The sequence below is a fragment of the Kogia breviceps genome, chromosome 1 (assembly GCF_026419965.1).
Source record: "Kogia breviceps isolate mKogBre1 chromosome 1, mKogBre1 haplotype 1, whole genome shotgun sequence".
Taxonomy (NCBI): domain Eukaryota; kingdom Metazoa; phylum Chordata; class Mammalia; order Artiodactyla; family Physeteridae; genus Kogia; species Kogia breviceps.
Window position 1 is genome coordinate 127864949 of NC_081310.1, and position 25273 is coordinate 127890221.

Below are 25273 nucleotides of genomic sequence, written 5' to 3' on the forward strand. Positions count from 1 at the left end.
TATAAATTGATCTGATTTTTCTGGAGAGCAGTGTATGGGAGTATTCATTTCACCAAGTCTATGCCAACACTAGGAATTGTAATTAAAAGTTTTGTTAGTATAGTTAGTAAAAACAACAAAAAATGGGAATGCTGGCCAAGAAATTTTTCATCTTTTCATCTATGTAAGTAGGAATTGTACTTTAAAGGGTATAGTTTGGAAATATTTATTACTTAGTACAATTCTGTACCTTATATTGTGAGTCAGATCATGTACCATGTACTTTGTGTATGAAGTAATGGGAATACCTTAGTATAACCCGAGAAGCCATTTACCTTGATTCTTGCATACACACCACACAATTATTATTATTAAGCCCTACTATGTTCTGTATGAGAGTACAGGAGGTAAATAATGCAGAATCCATCTGTTTTGAAGTACATACAACTAATTCTTACACATTGGCTTTATATTTGCGTTCATATTTTTAATTAGATGCTATTATTCTGTGATTTGTTTTCTAAGGAGATGCCTACATAGAAGAGTGACAGCAGCTAGGCTGAATGTTTCACTGCTGAACTGGTTCCTCAGGTATCCTGGCTCTGGCGATTGCTATGGGAGATTGGATGACTGTTACAGATCCAGGTCTGTCTTCAGGTAACTGAGTTTAGAATATTTGTAAGCAAAAGCAGTAATTATAAAGGTTAATTTTCAATGACACTGTAATTACCAAAAATATTGAAGATGTAACTAGAGAGAGACATAAATAGTTGTAAAATATATAATTTTCATCTTCAGTAAAATTATCACGGAGAGCTAAGTATTGTGCCTAATCAGTGGGGTTAAGTGCTTTGGCTGAATAGTTGATTACTTGAGGAGGAGACTTTTCTGCATTTGAAATAAATTCATTGGCTACTTCAGTACATTTCTCTGATTTATCTCTTTAATCACATAAACTTTGAGTGCATAGACAAGTGGGTTTTATCTATTTTATAAATCTAACGTATTGTAAATTAAGATAGTGTATTGTAGATTAACATGCCTTTTCTAAGAGCACCACTTTATTAGTTGTATCTTTTTGGAAAAAATTACATAGTTTTCATACAAAAACCAGCTTTGTCCTAATTTGAAAAAACTTAAATATATTTCAATAATTCAAACAAAATCTTTGGTAATGGAGATTATGTTGTTAGCTTTGTATGCATTTTTACAAATTATTTACATAAATGCCTTTTACTGATTCTTTCAGAAAGCAAATATATCTCTCAATATACCTCAGAAACAAAGATGTCTCCATCAAGTTTATACTCACAGCAAGTGCTATGCTCTTCAATACCTTTATCAAAAAATGTGCACAGTTTTTTTAGTGCCTTCTGCACAGAAGAGAATATTGAACAAAGTATTTCATATCTTGATCAGGTAACATGTTTTGTTTTTGTAAGAAGCAATAAATAACATAAATCATGTTATATAATAGAACATATCAAAGGTATGAGAAAAACTTGTCAAGCACAAGTATGTTACATATTGGCCCGAGACTTGTATTAGATTTGCAGAGGACCTTGGTGACCATCTAGTCTAGATACACGAGGCAAACGTTTTTGTCTGGAGCAGGTTGGATCCCCCATCACCACAGGGGCCCCTCCACGGGGAGTCTTACCCTTATTTTACTGATGCAGAAACCTAAGTGCCTTCCCCAGATCACAGGTGATTGTAGAGCAGAGGCTAAAAGAGCCCAGTTCTCTTAATTCTTTGTCCTTTGGCATAGGTGCTACTTTCTTAACTACCTCAGGATAGTTTTCTTTCTCAGAAAATATTTCTGTCTTTTGTTTATTTATTAAGTTGTCCGGTAACCAACTTTTAGGAAAACATTTTCTCCTACTAGGAATTGACTACTTTCGGTTTTCCTTCATTATATGAAGAATCCAAAGGTAAAGAGACAAAGAGAGAATTAAATATAGTTGCTGTTTTAAATTGTATGAATGAGCTACTTGTACTTCAGCGCAAGAACCTTCTAGCTCAGGAAAATGTGGAAACACAGAATCTGAAACTGGGAAGCGATATGGACCATCTGCAGAACTGCTATGCAAAACTTAAGGTAGAAATTACATCTCAATTTGTATTTCAGTGCCATTGTTATGTAGTTTGAAACTATAAATTTTCATTGGATTTATTTAGCAAACACATTTTAGGGTTTTTTTTTAAGTTTTAGGATTTTTTTAAACTGGAAAGTAATACTGAATGTAATTTGTACAAATCAGTTCTGCTGCTTCCTAATACTATCTATATCTAAGGTGATGATTTTATGAACTTAGTGTCTTGCTGAAACAAGATTAGGAAATACTTATATCTGAGGAAAATAAAATAAGGATTCTCCCACCCTGTCCAGTCTTGCTTAATAAAGTAGATGCCTAACTTAAAATAGTCTTATTGTGAGAGATTGCATCAGTAAATTTCAAGAATATTCTTGAGGGCATCTATGCCCTCTAGGAAGAATCTTGAGTTTACTGCTTGCAAAGCAGAACTCGTGTCATGCTGTAGTCCCATCCTTTTTGACCTGAAGTGTTCTACTTTGCTTGGTCACCTGTCTTCATACTTAGCTCCAAATCATTTCTGGCTCTTTCTCAAGTATCAAGCTTTATAGTAATTGTTTTAAATAAACATTTTATGTGCTGCTAAACTTCAATTTTAGGTAACAAACCCTAGTTTATGTAACTTGTTTTTACTAATCTTTTAAGGATTCAGTTGCTCTGAATCCTATGTTAATTTTAATCAAAATTGCATATGAATGTTTTAGGAACAACTGGAAACCTCCAGGAGAGAAATGGTTGGTCTTCAGGAAAGAGACAGACAGTTACAATGCAAGAACAGGAATTTGCATCAGCTACTGAAAAATGAGAAAGATGAGGTGAGTTGTCAGTTATTGCAGATAAAGTTTAAGTATATTTTTTTGGAATTTGAGGTGACCATAATGGTCACGACTTTAAAACAAGAAAGAACCATTTGTTCACCCTGTGTCACACTGGTCTGGAGGAACTGTGTGTATAGTGTCGTATCGCATTTAACTGAGAGGCCAGGAGCCCTCCCCACCACCCTCTTCCCCAGCTGCATCCGTTTGCCCTAGTCGGTTAGTCCAGAGCTCGTGACATCCCAGTGCCCTGTACCATCTGTTGTGGACTCACATGCACTGTTAACTTTTTGTCAGACAAAAGGATGCTTTAAATGCAGATCTTTCATTCTCTGCTATACCTTTACTTATATCTGGAATGCCTCTTCTTGCACTGTCTTAAATGTCAGCATTGTTCATCCAGTCAGGCAATTACTTGACTAAAATGGACACTCAAGTTACTGTTTAAAAAAAGAAATTCAGATTAAAAATCTCATTTTTAGGCTGAAGACATCATAATTCTAATCTCATTTTTGCTTTAGTGATTACTTAGTATTTGGACCTGTAGAGTTAATGCATTTGAAATTATCTTTCAATTTATGTAAGAAGAAATCATTATGTTTTTATTGCTCTGCAGTTTGATTTCTGACCACGTGATAACTATAAAACCATAACATTTTCAGTGTTGTATAGGTTGCCCACTATAATTAAAGACTTTTAAGGGAGCATATTTCTTTAAGGACCTTGTAGTGATTTAGACAGATTTGTTTTACCATATTGGATTATTTAGTAGTATATTTAGTAAGTGGGTAAGAAGTATCTTAACCAAACCACAAGGTTACTTATACTTTTCCTTGAGTTATTTCACAGAAAATTTTGACTTAATCTGTTGATTATACTTGAAATGGTTTGACTATAGTTCTTCCTCAGTGAGGATTAAGTTGAACATGGTCATCTTTAGCAGAGATAAAGAATGTCGGTATAGAACTTCCTTCCTTTCCAGGGCTGCCTGAGAAGTCTTAGTAGGTATAAACATTGACCAGTAGTGCTTGGCATATAATATGTACTCAGCAAATGTCTGAACTGGATTCTCTCTGCTGTTTGTGTCACTCTAATTTGAGAACTGTTTTTGATCAGAGAAAAATGAAACTGTTTATCTACTGCCACGTGTCATGACTAATTGGCCTTGTTGCAGATTGATAAAGAATAAAGTGATTCAAGTCATTAGTAAAAGGAAGTCATTACAAACGATCAGATGAAATCTACTTGCTTCAAATGAAGCTTTAATCACATTAGTACTTCCATAAGAGTTTGTGGTTTCTAAATGATCAGAATCTGTATGTAGGGTGAAAGGTGTAGATGATAACTTAGAGAGTTAGCAGCTCTGGAAATTTCATAATTAAAACATAAAAACTTTATGTGCTTCATTTAACGATATTTTAAAGAGTGATTTCCAGTGGTTACGGAGAAGGAGGAATAATCCTCGAATTCTTAAACTATTTATATGAGGAGCTGAATTCTAGGACTTCTTTTCTCTGTTGAATTTGTAAATTTTAACTGGGTTTACCAGTCCTAAAGGGACTCACTTAATAGAAAATGCTTTTTTTAGGTGCAGAAATTACAAAGTATTATTGCAAGTCGAGCTACTCAATATAATCATGATATGAAGAGAAAAGAGCGTGAATATAATAAACTAAAGGAACGTCTGCATCAACTTGTTATGAACAAGAAGGATAAAAAAATAGGTAAGGAACAGCTGGCTAAGATAAAGCAAAGGAAATAAATAAGCTAGTATTACACTAAGAAATAAATGTAGAGGGATTGAGCTCAATAATTCATGAAGTGTCCTTTTCATGCTTTATACAATTGATTTTAGACGGTATATATCCATGTAAACTAGAAATTGAGACAACTGGTTAGTTGAAAAATAGTAATTTTGCTTTGCTCCATTAGTTGCATATAAATTTGTTAACATGACAGATATAGGATTAATCCACAGAGAAAAACTAAGCCAGAGGACGCTCTAACCTTTCATAGCAAAGAACTGCTTATATTAAAAATCAAGATCAGTTTCTGAGTACCAAAAGTGTGATTTTTGAGTTAACTTCATAAAATGGTTTATCAGGCCAAATCATTCATGTCAGGTTAAATTCTTTTAAATTGGTTTAGCTGTGCATTTTTGAAGCACAGCTGACTGCGAAAGTTTTGTTTGTTAAAGTATACTTTTTTTCTATTATTCTTTTGAAACTTAATTTACAACTTATTTCATTCAAGTTTGTGCATAATTTCAAGTAAATAGTGTAGATTAAAAAGTAGAACTACACTACTCAGCCATAGAAAAGAACGAAATAATGCCATTTGCAGCAATATGAATGCAACTAGAGATTATCATACTAAGTGAAGTTAAGTCAGAAGGAGAAAGACAAATACCATATGATATCACTTATATGTGGAATCTAAAATAGGGCACAAATGAACCTATCTACAAAACAGCAACAGACTCACAGACATAGAGAACAGACTTATGGTTGCCATGGGGGAGGGGAGGAAGGAGGAGGGGTAGACTGGGAGTTTGGGGTTAATAGATGCAAACTATTACATTTAGAATGGATAAACAACAAGGTCCTACTGTATGGCAAAGACAACTATATCCAATCTCCTGGGATAAACCATAGTGGGAAAGAATATAAATAAAGAATGTATATATTGTGTAATAACTGAGTCATTTAGCTGTACAATAGAAACTAGCACAACACTGTAAATTAACTAATTCAATTAAAAAAAATAGAACTACACACACAAAAGTAGAGCTACACTGATAAAGTTTTGCTGGCCTGCCAAGATTCAGGGAACAGGAAGTATGTGCATTGATTTATTGAAGAGTGGTTTCCAAGTGGGCTATAGGCTGTCATCTAACCTACATTATACATTATTCTGAACTTGGACTTGCATACAACAGCTGATGAGCAGATGTTTCAAGCTGTCACATGGTGGGCTAAGCCTGTTACCAGCAAGCAGTTCAGTGTTCACTGTGTCACTGTCATTCTGTACAGCAGCACTGTGGCAGTTATTTGAACATTTTATTTTAAAATTATTGAAAAATGTAAGTGTGATAATTAGCAGTTAAGACAAGGTTAGATATCTAAGTATTTTGAGATTGTACATCTTAAACTTGGACACTTACTGGTTTTTAAGATTGGTTAACCTTGTGTTCGTTCATAAAGGGAATAGCAAAATTAAAGGGCAGGATGAAATGCTAGAAGTATAAAATGTAACAGTTAGAGAAGTTTATTAAATATTTAACCGTATAGCAGAGCCCTTGTATTATGGTCGTCTGGCTCTTTTCCTGGTCCAGACCCAACTGGAAGTGACAGTTCTGTAATGATTTTTATCAGCTCTAAAATTATAATAACTTATTCTCATCTTTTTTCCTTCTTATGCCAACTGCTTTCATCTCTACCTGGGGCAGAAGAGACATTAATACTGTCAGGAGCCTTGTCTCCTTTGATGAGGAGTATGATGGTGGTCATGATACAGGGCATGGCAAACTTTTTCTGTAGTGACCCAAATAGTAAATATTTTGAGGTTTGTGGGTTCTTTGGTCTTTTGTCACTCTGCCACTGTAGTGCAAAAGTAACTATAGAAAAGAGATGAACAAATGGTGTGGCTATGTTCTAATAAAACTTTATTTACAAAATCAGGCAGCTACCCACAGGCCATAGTTTACCAATCCCGATGATAAAATTAATAATGATAATTAAATGAATACTTATTAAGTGCTTACTGTGTTCAGTACTTTAACATTTCTTTCACTCTTCACAACTCTTTGATAGATACTTTCATTATTCCCACCCGATTAATGAAGAAACAGGCTTAGCAGTTAAGTAACTTGCCAGGATCTCAGGCTTATGAGTGATGGAACTGGAACTTAAAATCTGGGCTGTATGAGCCTAAATCCTAATTTGTATACCAGGTTGACTTACGTCCCTAATGCACATAGACCGTTAGGGTTTTAAACACTTAAACGTGTATGGTAAGAATTGGTTTTGTTCTGTGTGTTCATGTTTGTAGCTATGGAAGTTTTAAATTACGTGGGGAGAGCTGATGGAAAAAGAGGCTCCTGGAGGACGGGTAAAACTGAAGCCAGGTAAGGCACGAATGAAATTGACACATTTAATCAGACTTCCCTTTCTATACTGCATTTTCATACTGACAGTTTCTTTCTCAGGAATGAAGATGAAATGTATAAAATTCTCTTGAATGATTATGAATATCGTCAGAAACAAATCCTAATGGAAAATGCTGAACTTAAGAAGGTTCTTCAGCAAATGAAAAAGGAAATGATTTCTCTTCTTTCTCCCCAAAAGCAGAAACCTAGAGAAAGAGCAGATGATAGTACAGGAACTGTAAGTGGCTCTTTCCTCTCTAATACAGTCTTCAGATCGCTGATTAGAACAATTAAAACAGTAGATAGGTATTCTCAAATGGGGACACTGTTGATATTTTGCACAGGACACTCACTGCTGTGCTACCCCCAGTCACTCTGACAACCAAAAAAAATGTCCCTGTAAGTTTACAGACATGCCCTAGGAAATGATGGAGGTGATTTTCTGGGGACTTAATCTGTCCCAAGCACCATGAAAAGCACTTTATAAGCATTGTCTCATTTTAGTCTTACAATAATTGATGCTTTGGGTACTATGATTATCCCTATTTTATAGGTGAGGAAATTGAGGCACAAAAGCTGTCTCAGAATCACGCATGACAGAACTAGGATTTGAATCCAAGTCTGTCTCACTCCAGAACTCATGCTTTTAACCACTGTGCCAAATATCCTTTAAGTAGCTTAAATGTTGAGTAACTTTAGCAGGCTCTACTTTTCAGAGAGTGAAACTTTTATTTAACTTTGGGAACCAAAGAATCACTTAGTCCATAAATTTATTGAATGTTCATTATATGTTCTAGTCCCTGGAGAGAAAAAGCTGAGAAGATTTTGACTGTTTCCTTTGCCTTAGTTCAGGCTGCTAAAGCAAAGCACCATAGACTGGTTGGCTTATAAACAAACAAAAATTTATTTCTCGCAATTCTGGAGGCTGGAAATCTAAAATCTGGATGCCAGTAGGGTTGGTGTCTGTGAGGGTCCTTTTACTGGTTGGATTGCTGACTTCTTTCATCCTCCCATGGTGGGAAAAGGTGAGAGAGCTCACTGGGGTCCCATTTATGAGCGCTCCACCCACATGACCTAATCACTTCCCTGAGATCACCCACCTCTGAATGCCATCACATTGGAGGTTAGGATTTCAACATAAGAATTTTGAGAGAACACAAACATTCAGACCATTACATCCCACAAGAACCTTTTTTGAGAGAGACAGGCATATAGAGAAGTAATTATTATACACATTAACAGCTATAATAGGGTGGTACAGTGTGTAAAATAAAACAATTATGGCAATCAAGGAAGGCATCACAGAGGAAGTCACATTTGAATTGGCCCTTAGTAGGTGTTTTTTGAGGTAGAAAGCCTGGGGAAATCATGATGAGGGCATAACATGTAGAGGTCAGAAAAAAAAAGTCACATAATGGTGAAAAGGTTTTTAAACTTAGTTCTTTACATATAAATTTAAATTCTGGATTCAAGCAAGTTCACATTAGTAACTAAAATCTGAAAATAACAATGTTGATGAAGTAGTAATTACCAGTAAGTCACCAAACATGTTTTATTAACCTATATTTGAGGATTATTTTGTGGTTTCACAAATCAGTCCAACTGATAAGCTCGTCTCCTGCCTTTTTATTTCTTCTTTAAAAAAAGAACCCGAATGTTCTTTTTAGACTCTCCAATTCGGGGTCTGCTCGACATATCTTATATTCAGTTAACTAACCTTTTCTCTCAGAGTCTATCACTTTGGGTCAGTTCTTAACACTCACTAATATCTCGCCAGGGTTAGCATGGTTTCTGTAACTCCTATGGTTTCTTCAGCTTTGGACCCAACCTTTACTAATGTCTCATTACCAGCTTTTAGTCAGCAAAAGTAGGTAGTAAATCAAGGAGATCTTTTTCAGATGATAGTATCCTGTATAATTTCTCATAATTCAAATGTTGAAGTTTGGAGAGACAATAATATCTTAAGTGTATTTTCTGTTTTTTAAAAGATCCTTTTTCGGGCTTCCCTGGTGGCGCAGTGGTTGAGAATCCGCCTGCCGACGCAGGGGACACGGGTTTGTGCCCGGGTCCGGGAAGATCCCACATGCCGCGGAGCGGCTGGGCCCGTGAGCCATGGCCGCTGAGCCTGTGCGTCTGGAGCCTGCGCTCCGCAACAGGAGAGGCCACAACAGTGAGAGGCCCGTGTACCGCAAAAAAAAAAAAAAAAAAAAAAAAAAAAAGATCCTTTTTCTAGATATGTTATCTCTTAAAATTTAAGTAATTCACCCATTCCTTACTTGTAAGGAAAGACTTTGGCCCATTATAGCAAGAAGAGTTAAGACATAACCTTGGAATGCCTAGGTAGCATCCAAATTTTCATTTATTATTTTGCTTAATTGTAGCCAAAATATATACCCAAAATTCAAGTTAAATGAATTTTAAATTTTTTTGTGGTTTTAGAGTTTCACTCAATCTGGCAATTATTAATGTGCAGCAGTTAATTTTAATAATGAATATGTAGTGTTCTGGTATGCCTTGAAATGTATAGCAGAGAAGGTGTAGCTCCTTGGAAGAATTACTGTCAGGTAGCTCCAGAGTGTTGATTGGCAAGAACCAGAGTCACAATGAACCACACCCTGGGTTTTTCCCCACCTGCGCCCCCTGGGAGACCTAGACTTCTACCAACCCATTGCTGACCTCAGACTGTTGATACAGTTCTTCAGACTCAGTCACTCCCTCACTCCTGCTGCATCTATCAGTACATGTGGGAACAGTCTAATCAGCCCTTCTTTCTTTTCATCGTCTCTTTTCTTCTTTTTTTTTTTTCCCCAGCAAGATATATTGTTCAAATTAGTTAAGTATATGTATCTACTATCCTGGATATTAATAACAAATTAGGACCACTTTATGTAGATGCAGGTTATTATGACTTGTATACATTTAGTATTGCTTCCCTATGTTCTTTATCCTGCTTTGACTTTATTTGATCATATCAGTAAAGATTGCTACATTTTCCTGTGATTTAATGTCTTGGTAGAATACAGAGAAAAATATCTCCAGTTTTATAAAAAAAAAATTATATGAGGAAAAATAGGATTAACAGTTGCTTTTACTTTGGAGATTATTTCACAGGTTTATTTGTCAAAGCAACCAAAAATTGGAGGCAAGTTGGACTGGAGCTGTGTGACATCAGGAAAGTTAGTCTCCTTCTCTAAGCCTCCGTTTCCCCACGTGGTAACATGATTTGAGGACTAATTAACATGTGAAAGCACCTAACACGGCATGAGGCAGGTTCCTCTTCCTCACACAGTTCCATGACTTTTGTCACTAACTATGTTGGGCTTCAAATTCAGCTTTGAAGAGGCCTGAGTTGGGGAATTTCTATCTTCAGTATTAATTGCTTTTTCTCAAGACATTTATGTTAAGGACTGGGTCATTTATGCTTCAGATACAGCACAGAAATGATTTTGCTATGTGTCTCTGACCATCAGTCTGATGACTACTGCCTGAGTGTCTAAAGCCATTTTAAGATTCTGGTCTTTCCCTCTCATCTCTGGCCACTTGCAGGTTATCTCTGATATTGAAGAAGATGCTGGGGAACTGAGTAGAGAGAGTACGTGGGACCTTTCCTGTGAAACTGTGAGAGAGCAGCTTACCAACAGCATCAGAAAACAGTGGAGAATTTTGAAAAGTCATGTAGAAAAACTTGATAACCAAGGTAAGTACTGCCTGAATACAGGTAGATTGAGCTGTGACACTCAGTAAGCTAACTTCAGTCAGTCACCTGGAAAGCCAAGTTACGGGCTCAGACTGAAGTCCTTAGCTCAGTCTGGTGGTTTGAAAAGCAAAACTCTGCCTACTTCCAGACATGCGGTTTGAACCTCACTGAGAAAAAAATGCTTTGCTCTCAGAGAGAATGTCTCCGAAAAGAGGACATCATATGTCTGTCTGCTCTGAGTGCAGAAGACAATTGAATAAAGTGAACTGAGTCTCTTACTGTATCATGGAAATCAGGAAAATATTAATCATAATATAGTATAAATATGAACCTTTTGCTTATTATTCCTAGATACTTGCCTATTCCTAAGTTGCTAATAATTCATTTCTAAATTATTTTCAAAATAATAGACACTTGTTGCAAAGTATCAATTAGGAAGTGTTGGGTTGGCCAAAAAGTTCATTAGGTTAAGGAATACATTGTTCAGTAAAGTTCTTGGGTCACTTGTAGACATGTGGATGGACCTAGAGACTGTCATACAGAGTGAAGTAAGTCAGAAATAGAAAAACAAATATCGTATATTAACTCATATATGTGGAATCTAGAAAAATGGTACAGATGAACTGGTTTGCAAGGCAGAAATAGAGACAGAGATGTAGAGAACGAACATACGGACACCAACGGGGGAAAGCAGGGGGCGGGCGATGGTGGTGGGGTGAATTGGGAGATTGGGATTGACTGTATGCACTGATGTGTATAAAATAGATAACTAATTTTTTTTAAAAAAAGAAAATTCTTTTAAAGAAACAGAACAATAGACATTTGATGCAAAATATCAATTAGGAGGTATTGGGTTGGCCAGAAAGTTCGTTTGGTTAATGAATATATTGTTCTTGGTGGAAATGAAAAATGTCTTTTATTTTTACTTAAAAACCAAACGAACTTTTTGACCAACCCAATATATAAAGTAGAACAGTCAGGTCTCTATTCCCTATGAGTAACACCTAGTAGTTTGGTGCATACCTTTCTAGACCTTCCTCTGTGTGCTCGCAAAATATTTATTTTAAGTGTATACAAACCAAAAATTGAATATTACATGTCTTTTTCCTACACTGTGCTTTTTTCACTTAACAGTCTATTATTTTAGATGCTACTTCTTGTCATTATAGATAGTATAAATAGATATACATGGATGAATATATCCTTATTTTATATTTGTTAAGATTTGCATGATTTTAAATCAAGAAAATTAAGATTTCTGCTAAGTAAATGAAGTCTATTTAAAGAAAATTTATTCTGAATGGTCAAAAATGACAAACTCAGTGCTGATTGTCTCCAAAAGTAAAGAGCAATCAGCAAAATTATAGTATCAAAATTACTTTACATGAGATTTTATTGATTTCAGTCATCATTGTCTATTAGTAAATAGCAAGTATTTTTTTGGACTTCATATTTGAATTTAATAACAGCAAGATTTGTAGCAGTGCACTGATCTTTGAGGAAGTGTCAAAAGAACATAGTTTATGAATGTTAATTTTTCTGTGAATATAGGTTGTACATTTTTAATTAGGACATAATCGTGAATAAATATGAATTATAGATTAAATGTTGACAATAGAGCTCTGTAAGTAAGGATATCATTTAGTCCAGAAATAGCATGAATTTATAGTTGCCATGGACTCCTTAGAGCTGCTTGGTGCTTTAAAAAATTTTTTAGTGTTAAAATAATATACATTTTATTTTATTTTATTGTATAGCTTATGGAATTTTTAAAGGGCAAAGGAAATACCTACCTTTTAGAAAACCTACAAGATTCCAGAAAGGGAAAAGTTCTGTGAGCCTTGATTTTTAAATATATGTCCCCAAACACCATAAACTAAAATGATGACTGTAAGGTTTATGTCAAGTTACTGGTTTTGTGTTAGTTTCAAAGGTACACCTGGAAGGTTTTAATGAAGAAGATGTAATCTCACGACAAGACCATGAACAAGAAACTGAAAAACTTGAGTTAGAAATTCAACAGTGTAAAGAAATGATTAAAACTCAGCAGCAACTTTTACAGGTAAATGCGAGGCACCTTTTAAAGCTGTTCTCCCCTGTGAAGGGTCAGAATTGTACTTAATCTTACTATATTTTTACTCCTTTATTTCATAAGATCTGTAGCATTTGACATTTTTCAGTCTAAACTAAGTTCTGTGCTTGCCCGGAGATAGACCACGTAGCACTCCTTAGTAGGGGCTCTGCCAGTTAGAAGCATTTGGGAAATGAGACTCCTCATTTCAGTTGACTTTCTGATTCTTTATCATTTCTCTCCTTCCCCTAAAGTTTGACCTGCTTTTTTCCCTTGAGCTCATTTCAACTTGTTGGAGTGTTGCAGGGACCCTCTGGAACTTACTATGTTTTAAAATTTAATAGCAGCAGCTTGCTACTGCATGTGATGATGACACCACTTCACTGCTACGAGACTGTTACTTGTTGGAAGAAAAGGAACGCCTCAAAGAAGAATGGTCCCTATTTAAAGAGCAAAAGAAGAATTTCGAGAAAGAAAGACGAAGCTTTACAGAAGCAGCTATTCGCCTAGGATTGGAGGTATTTTAAGCAATTGGCTTTCCTTGTAGAGCATTTGAAGGCCCTGGAGAGGTCAGTAGAATGCACCTAAGTTCTGCTTTTTCTTGTTTCTTTGCTATCCATTTTTTTTCTCAAGTATTTTACCAGTGATGTCACAAATAGCTTGAAATGGAAGCTATAACAGAAGGATATCATTTTGCCTTTACCAGATTAGGGAATTGAAAAATTTTTGTATTGAAAAAAAATTTTTGTATTGAAAAAACAATAGGCATTTATCATCTCTTTTGGGCGGCTTTCTTTATTTTATTTTGTTTTGTTTTGTTTTATGTTATTTTTTTTGCTGCATTGGGTCCACGTTGCTGCATGCAGGCTTTCTCTAATTGCAGCAAGCAGGGGCTACTCTTCATTGCGGTGCATGGGCTTCTCATTGCAGTGGCTTCTCTTTTTGCAGAGCATGGACTCTAGGGGCACAGGCTCAAGTAGTTGAGGTGTGTGGGCTCAGTATTTGTGGCTCATGGGCTCTAGAGCACAGGCTCAGTAGTTGTGGTGCACAGGCTTAGTTGCTCTGTGGTGTGTGGGATCTTTCTGGACCAGGGATCGAACCTGTGTCTCCTGCATTGGCAGGCGGATTCTTAACCACTGCGCTGCCAGGAAAGTCCTTTGGGTGGCTTTCTACTGTTAAGGGTTTAGCTTCACACAAGAGGTTTCTTTTGGGCATCTGTCATGTCTCCACTGTCAGTAGGTGTAGAGTCAGAAGAGAGTGCAACCAAGAGCATGTCTTTTGTTTTTAAAAAAGGGGGTTAGGGGTAGAATACAGTAAAAATAAAGTTCTCTCTCTCTCTCTATCCCCTTACCCAGGGATGAATGCATTAGCAGTTAACAGTTTGAACTGTATGTGTATACACTTCGACAGGTCGCTTTTTTCTTTAGCAGTGTATTACCTACATATTTCCTTTTCAAAAATTAGAGAAGTAATGTCTGAAAATGGTTTTAAAAAAGAAACTCAATCCATACAAAAAGCTACAAGGTAAGACAGTATCCTCCATTCTTATTGCCAGTTTCATTCCTCAGAAGTATCCACTGTTAAAAGTTTGTGATTCTTCTGGGAAGTACTATTTTAACTTGAAATCAAGTTCAACCTTTTTTGAACTTGATTTCAAGTTAAAATAGTACTTCGCAGAAGTACTGTTTTGATCGATATAAGCCTGTCGATCCCCCACTATGAAAGATAAGGAGTTTAGCGTCTTTATCATACCTCCCATCTACACTTTCTCATTTACATATGATTTCTTCATAATATTTTTACTTTTTTAAGCTACTTTTTAAAGAATTATTTCTCCTGGTTGACTTTTTAAGGTAAATTTGTTTAATGCTGCCATTTCAGGTTTGCTCAACTTCAGACAGTATAGGTTTATCCCTGAGGCGAAAGATGGGGACATCCTGTAGTTACCCTTGTTGCACTGCCCTTACCCTTCGACTCCCCAGTTTCTGTCTGTGATACTAGTTTTCATTGTCAAGGATTATCACGTTTATATTCTGTCTTTTAATACGATTCAGGTGTAAGTACTTTGTCTACGATTGAGACTTAAGAATTAAAAACCAGAAAGAACGTGGTAACATAGTGATTATGTAAATGTTATTCATTCTATAGCCAAGTAATTTTTTGGGGCACATACAAAATACTCTGTTATTAAGATTTTGCCACATGGAAGAAAATCTTCCATGTATCACTATGTAGTAAATACTTTGACTTTCTTTGTGGCTTCCTTTATGATTTCCTGAATCAGATTCAACTTACATCTCATGTTATATTCTCTTTCTTTGGTTCCTTTTCCAATTTGCTGTATTACTTTCTTGAGTAATTTTTTCATAAGTAGTGTGTGAGTGAAAAATATTCTGAATTTTGGAATATCCAAAAGATACATTCTTATTTGATTGATTTGGCTGGATATAGAATTTAGTTTTCCAACTTTTCCCCTCAAAACTTGAGTTATTCCATTTCTTCCAGTGTTTTGTTTTGCTCATGAGAAGCCTGGCTGTATTGTAACCTGTATTACTTTGTAGATACCTGTGTTTTGTTTTTCCCCCTCTCTGGAAGCTTTTGGAATTTTATGTTCTTAAGAGTTCTGCAATTTTACCAGGATATGTCTGGGTAGGTCCTTTCAGCCTGAAGACACTATATTTCTTCAGTTTAGGGATATTTTCTTCAATTCTGTATTTTTTCCTTCTTCTCTTGCATTCTGGAACTTCTATTAGACAAATGTTTTGCCTTCTGACTACATCTATAGATTGACTTTATGTTCTGAATTCAGGAATATTTTCTCACTCTTATCTTGGGCATCACCAACCTGGTATTCAGCAAAGGTCAGTTTTATTATTCACTTCATCCACTGAGTTATTTCAGAATTTATCTTTTAAGTTTTCTAATGTCCGTATTTTTTGCTTTTTTTTGGTATACCATTATATTTTACAGATATTCATAAATCTGTCTGATAATTTGTGTTATTTGAAAAAAAAGTTTATCTTGAACTGTTTCCCTTGGCCAGTTCTCTTTATTTATCCTGGCCGGTTTTCTTTTATGCTGTTAGTTTTCTTCAAATGTCTGGTGATCCATGATTTTGTATTAATATGTATGAATGAAAAGACTATACGTTATCTTAAGTAGCTGACATGACCTTCCTCTGTAATTATGAAAGTCTGTGTCATCAGTAGCTATCTTCCTCAGGAGGCAAAAACAGTTTGCACCAGCATTTCCTCCTGTCTTACGGGATAACCTGTGTTTCTGAGCCCATATCCCCCCACCACCCCTGACGCTACTCCAAGAGCTACTCTTGCTGCTTTGCATACCACTCCCCATTCTCTGCCTGAGACTCTGTCTGCCTCTGGTCACTGAGGACAGTGGGGCCAGTGAAGGATGGGAAGGAAGTACGAGAGAACCGAGGGGAGAGGGGGAATTTAGGATTTGCTAATTAGCTATTCAGAAGGAGGTGGTTTGACATAGGCCCTCTGTGGTCTAGTGGTGACGGCTGCTAGTACTGGGTGATGGTTGGAGGATGAGAGCAGTGCTTGATGAAGTCGTATCTCTTTTTGTTTCTCAAGTGATTAGTTTACAGTGGGGTAAATGTCAATTTTTCTGTTGTTTGTAATCTTATATTTACCATGTTTTTTTGTGTTCAAAAGTTATGCTCATATTCCATATGTTTAAAGTTATGCTAACATGCTTATTATTTTGTGTTATACACTTGAATTTATTCAGAATTGATGTGAAAATAGTAGTTGGCTTGTCAGGAGAAACAGGTGAATTTTTATTTTTTAAACATAATTTTCTTAAATGAAATTTTTCATAGTTTTCTAGGGTTAATTCCTTTGACTAAATATATAGAGATAATCAGAGAGCAGACACAAATAGCTAGAGAAGTCGTATGAAATGGCAATTGTGTGAAAGTTGAAGTATTGATCAGTATTTCTTCGGTTTGCTTGTGACGGTAGAGAAAGGCATTTGAAGAAGAAAGAGCCAGTTGGTTAAAGCAACAGTTCCTAAATATGACTACCTTTGACCACCAGAACTCAGAAAATGTGAAACTTTTCAGTGCCTTCTCAGGAAGTGAGTACTTCATAAACTCTTTAATCTGAAAATGCATGTAAATAAAGTACTGTAGATTATTATTAATATATAACTTTAGCAGTCACCAGTAAGAACTCTCTAATTGGAACTAAAAATTAACTTTGATATTTTATTTACTGTAGTCAAAATAGAAATGACAGGAGGACTTTGCATACCCAAAGCAACTTTTTTTTGGTGGTTTTTTTTTTTTTTTTTTTTTTTTTTTTTTTTTTTTTTTTTTTTTTTTTTGTGGTACGCGGGCCTCTCACTGTTGTGGCCTCTCCCGTTGCGGAGCACAGACTCCGGACGCGCAAGCTCAGTGGCCATGGCTCATGGGCCCAGCCGCTCTGTGGCATGTGGGATCCTCCCCTCCCGGACTGGGGCACGAACCCGTGTCCCTTGCATCGGCAGGCGGACTCTCAACCACTGCACCACCAGGGAAGCCCCCAGAGCAACTTTTGTTGTGAGTGTAATACTGTCAAGTTTTGAAAATTCACAGTCTAGAAATATTTTTTAAACTAGATCCTTCTAAATGTTTGTGGACTGTGCATAACAAAGATCACTGGATTAGCTAGACTAGACTCATAGGGCTACAGTGGATGTTTAGATTAATGTGTTCTCTCACACCTCACTTAGAACTTCAAATGAATCTAGTCTAGGACCCTAGTTAATTACCTTCACTGTATTTAATGCTTTTCCATATGTAGTGCCTTTTTTCCTTCCTTTTTTGTTTTCTTTTTTTTCTTTTTTAAACAGGTTCTGATCGGGACAACCCTACAGTACACTCGAGGCCACGGCAGAAGAAGCCTCACGGTGCGCCTAGTGGGTCTCCAGTTTGCACGTCTAAACTTACTAAATCTCTTCCTGCTTCTCCTTCTACTTCAGACTTTTGCCAGACACGTTCCTGTGTATCTGAACATAGGTACTGGTCTATAGGTGATCTTCTCGCATATTTGTTGAAGTGCTAGAGTTGCGCTGCAAAGGAAAAGTTGGCGTGTCTAGGATGAGCAACAGTAGAGACTCTAGAGAGGAATTGAGTAGATTGACTCATTCATTGTGCAAATATTTATTGGCTATCCATTATGTGTAGACACCTGTTAGGTGCTGGGAATACAGTAGTGAACAAGGTAGCTCTGGTCCCTGTCTTCTGGGAGCTAAGTCATATAATGTGATTCTTTTTATTTCACATGTAAAATACAATCTTATTTCAGGAGTTACTTAATAGTTTAATTGAACTGAATAGAAGGATATTGTTTTGATAGTTTCTGTAGAGTACCTATTTTAGAGTTTCTTGTGGTATGCCCATTTTATTGGTGTGGAAGGACAAAGACCCGAGAAAAGCCCCCTCCCCTTGACTGGTGAAGAGGATCTGTGCCCAAGGATGACAGGGTAGACAGAGTTGCTCCCCACCCCCAGGAGAGCCAGATACTGCTTTTTACTGATACATTGTGGTATTTTCCTCTGTCTTAAGTTGTTACATCATTTTCTAAGGTATAATATCAGTACTCTACCTCAGAGCCTATTCCAGGATTGATTTTGAACTAAGCAGATAGAACATTCCTAGGGAGATAGAGAGGAGTAGCAAAGAGCAAAGGGACATGTCGCAAAGTGTGGTGGTGATCGCTCTCCTCTTCATTAACGTAGGAGACAGTGGCACAAGGGCCTTCCCAGGTGCCTTAGAAAGCAGGAGCCAGGGCTGCAGCACAGTTGGCCTGTTGTAGTGAGAGAGAGACTGGTGTGGATCTGCGTGCTGAAGACACCCGCTAGCCCTTGGACCAAGAATTGTGAAATAGATAAATTTTTAAACAAAAATATGAAGTTTTAAAAAACGACAAGGCACTCTCATTTGTAGTTGGCCTTTAAAAGGATTCGGACTCTAAGTGAACACTGGAGGGCAAAAAAGGAGCTGGGGGAAGAGTCCTCCAGGCGAGGGTAAGAACCCTGAGGCGGGACACGGGTGTGTTTGTGGACGGCGAGTGTACTTAGTGAGCACGGCCAGGAGGTGTGAGGGTGGGAGGTAACGTCCTGTGAAAGTTCTGATGTATATACACAGGTGGAGGGAATGAGGTCAGGGACCCTGTGTACCCATCACCCAGGTTCAGCAGTTATCAACTCAACTCACAACTAACATTGTTTATATACAGCCCCGCTCTGCTTGTGCTGCCACCACACACTTGAGGTTGCATCTGTCAACTGGGTTAGTCTGTACTTGTAAGTCGGGTATTGTTCTAAGGGCAATGGAAAAGCATTGGAGACCTTTTAAGTGAGATAATGATTTTTTAAAAATCCAAGTTTTAAAAAGAATACTTCATTTTATTCTATGAGAAACAGATTGTAGGAGCACAAGCCAGGAGAGCCATTTAAGAAACATCAGTGGAGTTGAGGTGAGAGATGTGGTAATTTGCACCCTAGACGACACTGCTTGGGTTTAGGCTGTGTTTCGCAGTTAGAGCCAATAGGCTGATGTGTGAAATATGGGAAGTTAAAGTTTGTTTAATTTACAATCAAAAGATAATATAAGCTCAGAGTATTTTCTTACATAGAATGTCATTGAAGCCCCCAAATTTGACCAATCAGAACTCTGTGTATAGATTTAGACAGACATTCTGCTCACCATTTACAAATACAGGCAGCCCTCAGAGATGTTGCAGGTTCAGTTTCAGACCACTGCAATAAAGCAAGTATCACAACAAAGCGAGATACTCAAACTTATTTGTTTCCCAGTGCATATAAAAGTTATGTGTGCGCTGTACTGTAATCTATGAAGTGCGCAATAGCGTTATGTCTAAAAAAACAATGTACGTACCTTAATTAAAAAATACTTTATCACTAAAAAATGCTAATTTGCCTGACAACCCAGGGTTGCCATAATCCTGTTTGTAAAAAAAAATGCAGTATCTGCAAAGTGCAATAAGTTGAAATGTCATAAAATGAAGTATGCTTGTAATGCGTTCTGTACCTAAAAGAGAACATAGCTTAGTTGCCTCAATTATTTTTGTATATTTAAAATTTTTACTTTTTTACATAATTATTTTTAGTTATAAAGTATTTAACATAAATATTCCTTGAAGCCTTTGTTTTGTGTTTAATAAAAAGTCCAACATTTAGTACCTACATCATAGGGTACTGTGAGATTCAGTACCAATATATGTAAAGCACTTAAAACAGTGCTTGGTCCATTGTAAACCTTCAGTAACAGGCTATAAAAATTAAAATATATGTAAACATAAGTAGATTATAAAAATGCTTTTCTGTTTCTTGTGTTCAAGAGCTACAATGTCAGTGGCATAGAAACAGAATTTTGGAGCTTAAAGAAATTTCATTAAGCTGTTCACAGATACTGGCCACTGAGGGTAAAACAAAAGAGTCATGTAACTAGTTATCAGGAGAGAAGCTGTGCAGCTTGACATCGTTCTTGAAATTTTTAATTATTTGGTATTTTTGGATTCCTGCTCCTAAAGCACCTTGGATCTGGGTTCGTAATAAGATGATGACAAAATAATTAGGAATATTTGTAGCTAATTTCTACAGCAACATCCTCATTGCTCCTTCACTATAGAGTGGAATGTTACATACGGGCTGTGCCTGGATTCTGTGCAAAGTACCTCTTGTACTAAGTTACGTAGAGAACTTAGTTCATCATTGATCTCATCTTATCTGAGACGGCAGGGATTCTGAATCTGAATTATAAGCAAGTTCCTTTTTTTTTTTAAGCAATTAAGTGTAAGTAAAATTGTCAATTATGTTTTTGGTTTAGCGTTTTAGAATTAAAGCAACTTAATTTTTTTTTAGGATTGTCACATTATAAGGTTGAGTTAGTTAACCAAAGTCACACCAAAAAATGAACATTTAGGCAAAAGAAGTTTTGTGAAAAAAGTTACATAAGATATTCAGTTGATAAAAATGTATTGCTCACTGGTTCAGTCCCATGATTTGCAAGTAATCATTAAACTAAATTTCCTTGTTTTGAGGCTGGTTGCAGAGCATACCTCAGACTGTATCCCTGAAGCTAGGGACTGTGTCTGTGTTCAGACACTTAGATTGTTACTGTCCAACACTTAAAGTTAATTGAGCATCATCGTTAAGTGCTTAGTGTGTATTAACTCATTTAGTTCCCACCCCAGCCCTGTGAGGTGTAGGTTCTATTATTATTTCCATTTTAGGGCTGAGGAAGCTGAAGAACAGGGAGGGATAACTTGCCAGAAGTGACGCAGTAAGTGGTCCAGCTGGGATATGAACATAAACCATCTGTTCAGGGTCTGGACTCCTAACCCCTTTGTAGGCACTCATTAAATATCTGCATGAGTGAACGGATGGCAGATGAAAGCATGCATGAACAAATGGATGAGTGAAGAAAGAAACTATAAAGAGATTAGAAACTAGTGACAGAAAGACGGGGTATGGGGAACATTAGCTTTCAAAACTCACATGTTCTCTACCTACCTTAGGCTCTAGTTGGGTGGCATCCTTCACGGTAGACTGAACAGGTAAATAAATAGATGGATAGATAAAAGTGACCATGTTGAAACACTTCTGTGTTCTTGACCAGTGTGTCCTCAAAATTTACTTAGCATGAGACAAGGGAGTAATCAGATTTTAGACATTCAGGCATATCTAAGGTATGAAAGGAGGAGGAGATGATGATTAAGATCTCCCTTTTCTTTCCCCAACAGTTCAATCAGTGTACTAAATACAACCCCTGAAGAATCTAAGCCAAATCAGGTTGGAAGAGAATGTACAAATCAGAAGTGGAGTGTGGCATCAAGGCCTGATTCACAGGAAGGTTGCTATAGTGGATGCTCCTCGGCCCACGCAAATTCTCACGTAGAGAAGGATGACTTACCTTAGACATGTGAACTGGGATTTTTTTTTTTTTTCATTAACATGTTCATCAAATTTCACATCTGAGTTGAAACAGGGTGTGTTATAAAGTCAATCATCTCTAATAATTTAAAGTGGTCTGTGTTGTTTGTTTGGACTTCCCTGTTCCTCCCCCAAAGAGCTAAAATGTTAAATCTATTTAAAAGGATATAAAAGCTTTGGATATGTATTTTTAGTAACAGAAGCACCTGGTTCTGTGAATAAAGGAATGTATAAACGTTTGGATGGAAACAAAGCACTAGAATGAGTTTCCTCTTATAGGTATTAAAAATAGCACTTTTAGGAAACTGATTATTGTAAATGTTTAATTTTGTCTCATATATAGTTGGCATTGGAAGTTTAGCCTTTCCTTGAATGTATACTGTAGCTTTTTAACAAAGCAAGTTATATATTTATTATGTTTAGTGTGATTTGAAATACCCTCTTTCATATGTTTTAAATAAAGTGAAATTTATGTATGTTTTGTATATAGATATACATGATTATGTTAAGAGGCTTTAAGATTTAAAGATTTTACACATCCATAATTATAGTATTTCATGCCAATAAAATTTTTATTAGTGATATTCTGTTTACAGATGTATTAGAGCCATTGCCACCTTATGTTTAAGAATTTTTTGAACCCATATGAGCAATAAATACTGAAAAGCTATTCCATGAAGCCAAGTTCTTTAGATCATTAACATTACTAATGTTACATTTTGGAGATTTCTACAGCATTAGGTTTTTTTAGTATGTAGGATATTACAATTTTTCAAAGGATTATTGATTTTAGTGTAATAGAGGTAAGACAGGAGTACCTTTGGATGAAACAATTGAAGAATATTGGCTTAGGATATTTGTATGATAGAAGATATTAAGATATTTAAGATGTTTGGATGGTGATATTTTCTCTACCAGATGGTTACCCATACCGTAACACCTATACCAGCAAAGGCTTTGTATAGTTGCCAGTAATTCCTTAATAATTTTTCAATGAGATATTTACTGATAAGGAAATCTGATAACATAAAAGCATCAGATTTTATAGTCCAGATATGATACTCTGGACAAACTTGTCACTTCATTTTCAGGACTGATTGCATGTTTCTTCATGGTTGTTATTGTTATTATTATTGATACTAAGAATAATGTAAGTGTGGGCCCACGCACTTCCCTAGAATTTTCATCAGAAAGCTTTAAGTACCTAACTCTATTTGTCTCTGCATGTAGAAGCCTACACATATCCAGTCCTTGCTATAGGTATTGTAGTTTAGGCCCATCTGCCTTCCCATTTTCTAGCAGTTTAACCATGTGTATTTACTCACCTGGTTGTGGCTGTTCAATTTAAATTTGTCATGTAAAAAAGTACTTTTGTCATCCACTCACTCACTATATATATATAACTCTTTGGAGTTGCGTAGCAGCAGCCATTTTTTCAGGGTTAATAGCATATTATTGAGTATCTTGTAAGACATTAGTGAAAGCACTCATGAGAAAGTACCACAGTTATAGTCTCAAAAAGCTGGCTCTTGAGCAAAAGCAGATTAGTCACCACATTCAGCTTGGTGCATGCCCCTTCTTTACCATTTAAAAATATTAGAAGTGATGCAGAATTTCAGAAGTAGTACCATACTCCAAAGGAAGAAACAGCTGTGATATCGTTCTTTTGCTATTGAGCAATAACGTGATCAAAGAAAAGCAATCACATTTTCTAAATAGGCAGTGATATATTTGTCAAGAATTGGGGGTTTTTTTCAGGGCTTTCCATGATATACTTGGCTAGAAACGGTGTTCTAATTTTTAGAGTGATCTCTTATTTTAGGAATATTGCATTCCACAATGATGAATTTCTACAAAGCAGCATCAGTTTTTTGTGTTTTTCATTTTAAAGTTGGTTGAATTCTCATATTGGAAAGAAAAATTCCCTTGAGACTTACTTTGAAATCTAAGGTGTGAAAGAAACAGTAAAATGAAAGCCAGGATCATTGTGCTTTTGATAAAAGATCTGCCAGTAGTTGTATGTTTTACTTAACAGCGTAGAGTTTGCTTTACACTCCAGCTCCAATGATGATTCCTAGTCACGCTAAACTTCCTAGAATGTTGAAATGGTTTCTATGCTGGATAACTCCTGACTCCACACATAAACTCCTAGATTTTATTTCCCTTCCCTCTCTAGGTGTTTGCAGTGTACTAGTAATACAGCCATGCTGCAGTCTTGCATTTAGCCACGATGAGGTGAGAGAGCACCATGTTCCCTTTTGCTTGAAAGTCTTCCTCACCGTCAAAACTCTGTTTTCTTGTTTATCAGGATGCAGATCTGAAACATTCTGTGCCTTATTTGTTTTTATCCATTTTGAATTTTCAAAGCATAAAAGTGGCAAAGAAAATTTAAGAGATTTTATTTCCTACTCTTAAATATGTGTATCTTCAATTTATGATGAGAAACTTTATAGAAGAACAATCCTACCAGAAAATTAAGATTAAAATTAAACTTAATAAATAGGTACTTTCTTGTAGAAGCAGTGTATTAAATGTTTAGATTCATGGAACAATCCATGGCAAATTGTTTTCCTCGTGGTATAATTAAAATACCGTCGTTACTTAGAGTTGCATTTTTCGTACCTTTGCAGACCAGACTTGTTCATAGGCCTGTGGTAACACTTTTTGTGGGGAAACATATTCCATGGTACATGGTGAGAAGGAGAGCGCCCTAGAATCCAGTTTTGACCTGCCCTGGTGGAGCATTTGAAAACGCCCGGAATGCCAGGAGAGGTTTTGCAGTGTGTACGCACAGAATGCTGTGAGCTAGCAAAGCCCTTATGTGATTGCCCGATTGTAAAAGTCTTGAACACCTGTTGCCTGATGTAAATCATGTTCTTATTTCTAGATTGGATTTAAATTAAGTATGGGTCTTGGAAGTCTAGTAAATATACTTCTCCCTATGTTTGTCCTTAATTTTTTTCATTCTTTTCATAAGCTTATAAAGTAGCTGCTGTGTGTCAGGGCTTATTACTACCTTCTAGTTACTGGGGAGAGAAAGACAACTAAGCATGCTCCCTGCCACTGAGAATCTCTGGGTTGAGTGGAAGACCAGCTATATAAACCTACATTGTCTAGACAATGGGAGATGCTGTTTAGACATTCGGTCTGGTGATAAAACTGGGACTGATTGTTCTGCCCCAGGACCACGTATCCATCTCCTAACAGTGATGTGGCAAGCTTCTAGTTAAAGAGTCTTTGCATTATTTCCTATGGGAAGAACTATTTAATTAATATATTACTGTTTTGTTTTTGTTGGGTGTTGGGTTTTGTTTTTGTTTTCTACCATCAAAATACCTGCAAAGCAGCATTAAGAATTTCTGCCCACAAAAACATGTATTATTATCTAACGGAAAAAGAATTTACAAAGCTTTGGGCCATGTAGATAAGGCTAATGAGATAGTTTATTCTAGTCATTTCTCTAAATATGATGTTTTTTTCAGGTTGGATGTAGATTAAAGTGGAATG

The 25273-nt window shown here is 36.3% G+C and overlaps 1 protein-coding gene across 23 annotated transcripts in view; it reads left to right on the forward strand.

Annotated features, from left to right (window-relative positions):
• Positions 1-24708, forward strand: part of SSX2IP (SSX family member 2 interacting protein) — a 42877-nt gene extending 18169 nt beyond the window's left edge. For 3 of the 23 annotated variants that reach the window (XM_059060416.2, XM_067043459.1, XM_067043455.1), the window contains 13 exons: positions 505-636; positions 1229-1398; positions 1865-2077; positions 2777-2887; positions 4476-4611; positions 6938-7013; positions 7095-7272; positions 10581-10731; positions 12657-12793; positions 13150-13320; positions 16789-16903; positions 17660-17825; positions 21577-24708. In XM_059060416.2, coding sequence (XP_058916399.1) covers positions 594-636; positions 1229-1398; positions 1865-2077; positions 2777-2887; positions 4476-4611; positions 6938-7013; positions 7095-7272; positions 10581-10731; positions 12657-12793; positions 13150-13320; positions 16789-16903; positions 17660-17825; positions 21577-21751 — 1842 coding nt within the window. In that variant the 5' untranslated portion in view covers positions 505-593 and the 3' untranslated portion in view covers positions 21752-24708. Of the gene's footprint in view, positions 1-504; positions 637-1228; positions 1399-1864; positions 2078-2776; positions 2888-4475; positions 4612-6937; positions 7014-7082; positions 7273-10580; positions 10732-12656; positions 12794-13146; positions 13321-16788; positions 16904-17659; positions 17826-19234; positions 19398-21576 lie in introns of those variants that run through there. The other 20 variants (XM_059060395.2, XM_059060403.2, XM_059060425.2 and 17 more) reach the window with 14 other exon arrangements.
• Positions 24709-25273: the final 565 nt, after the last annotated feature.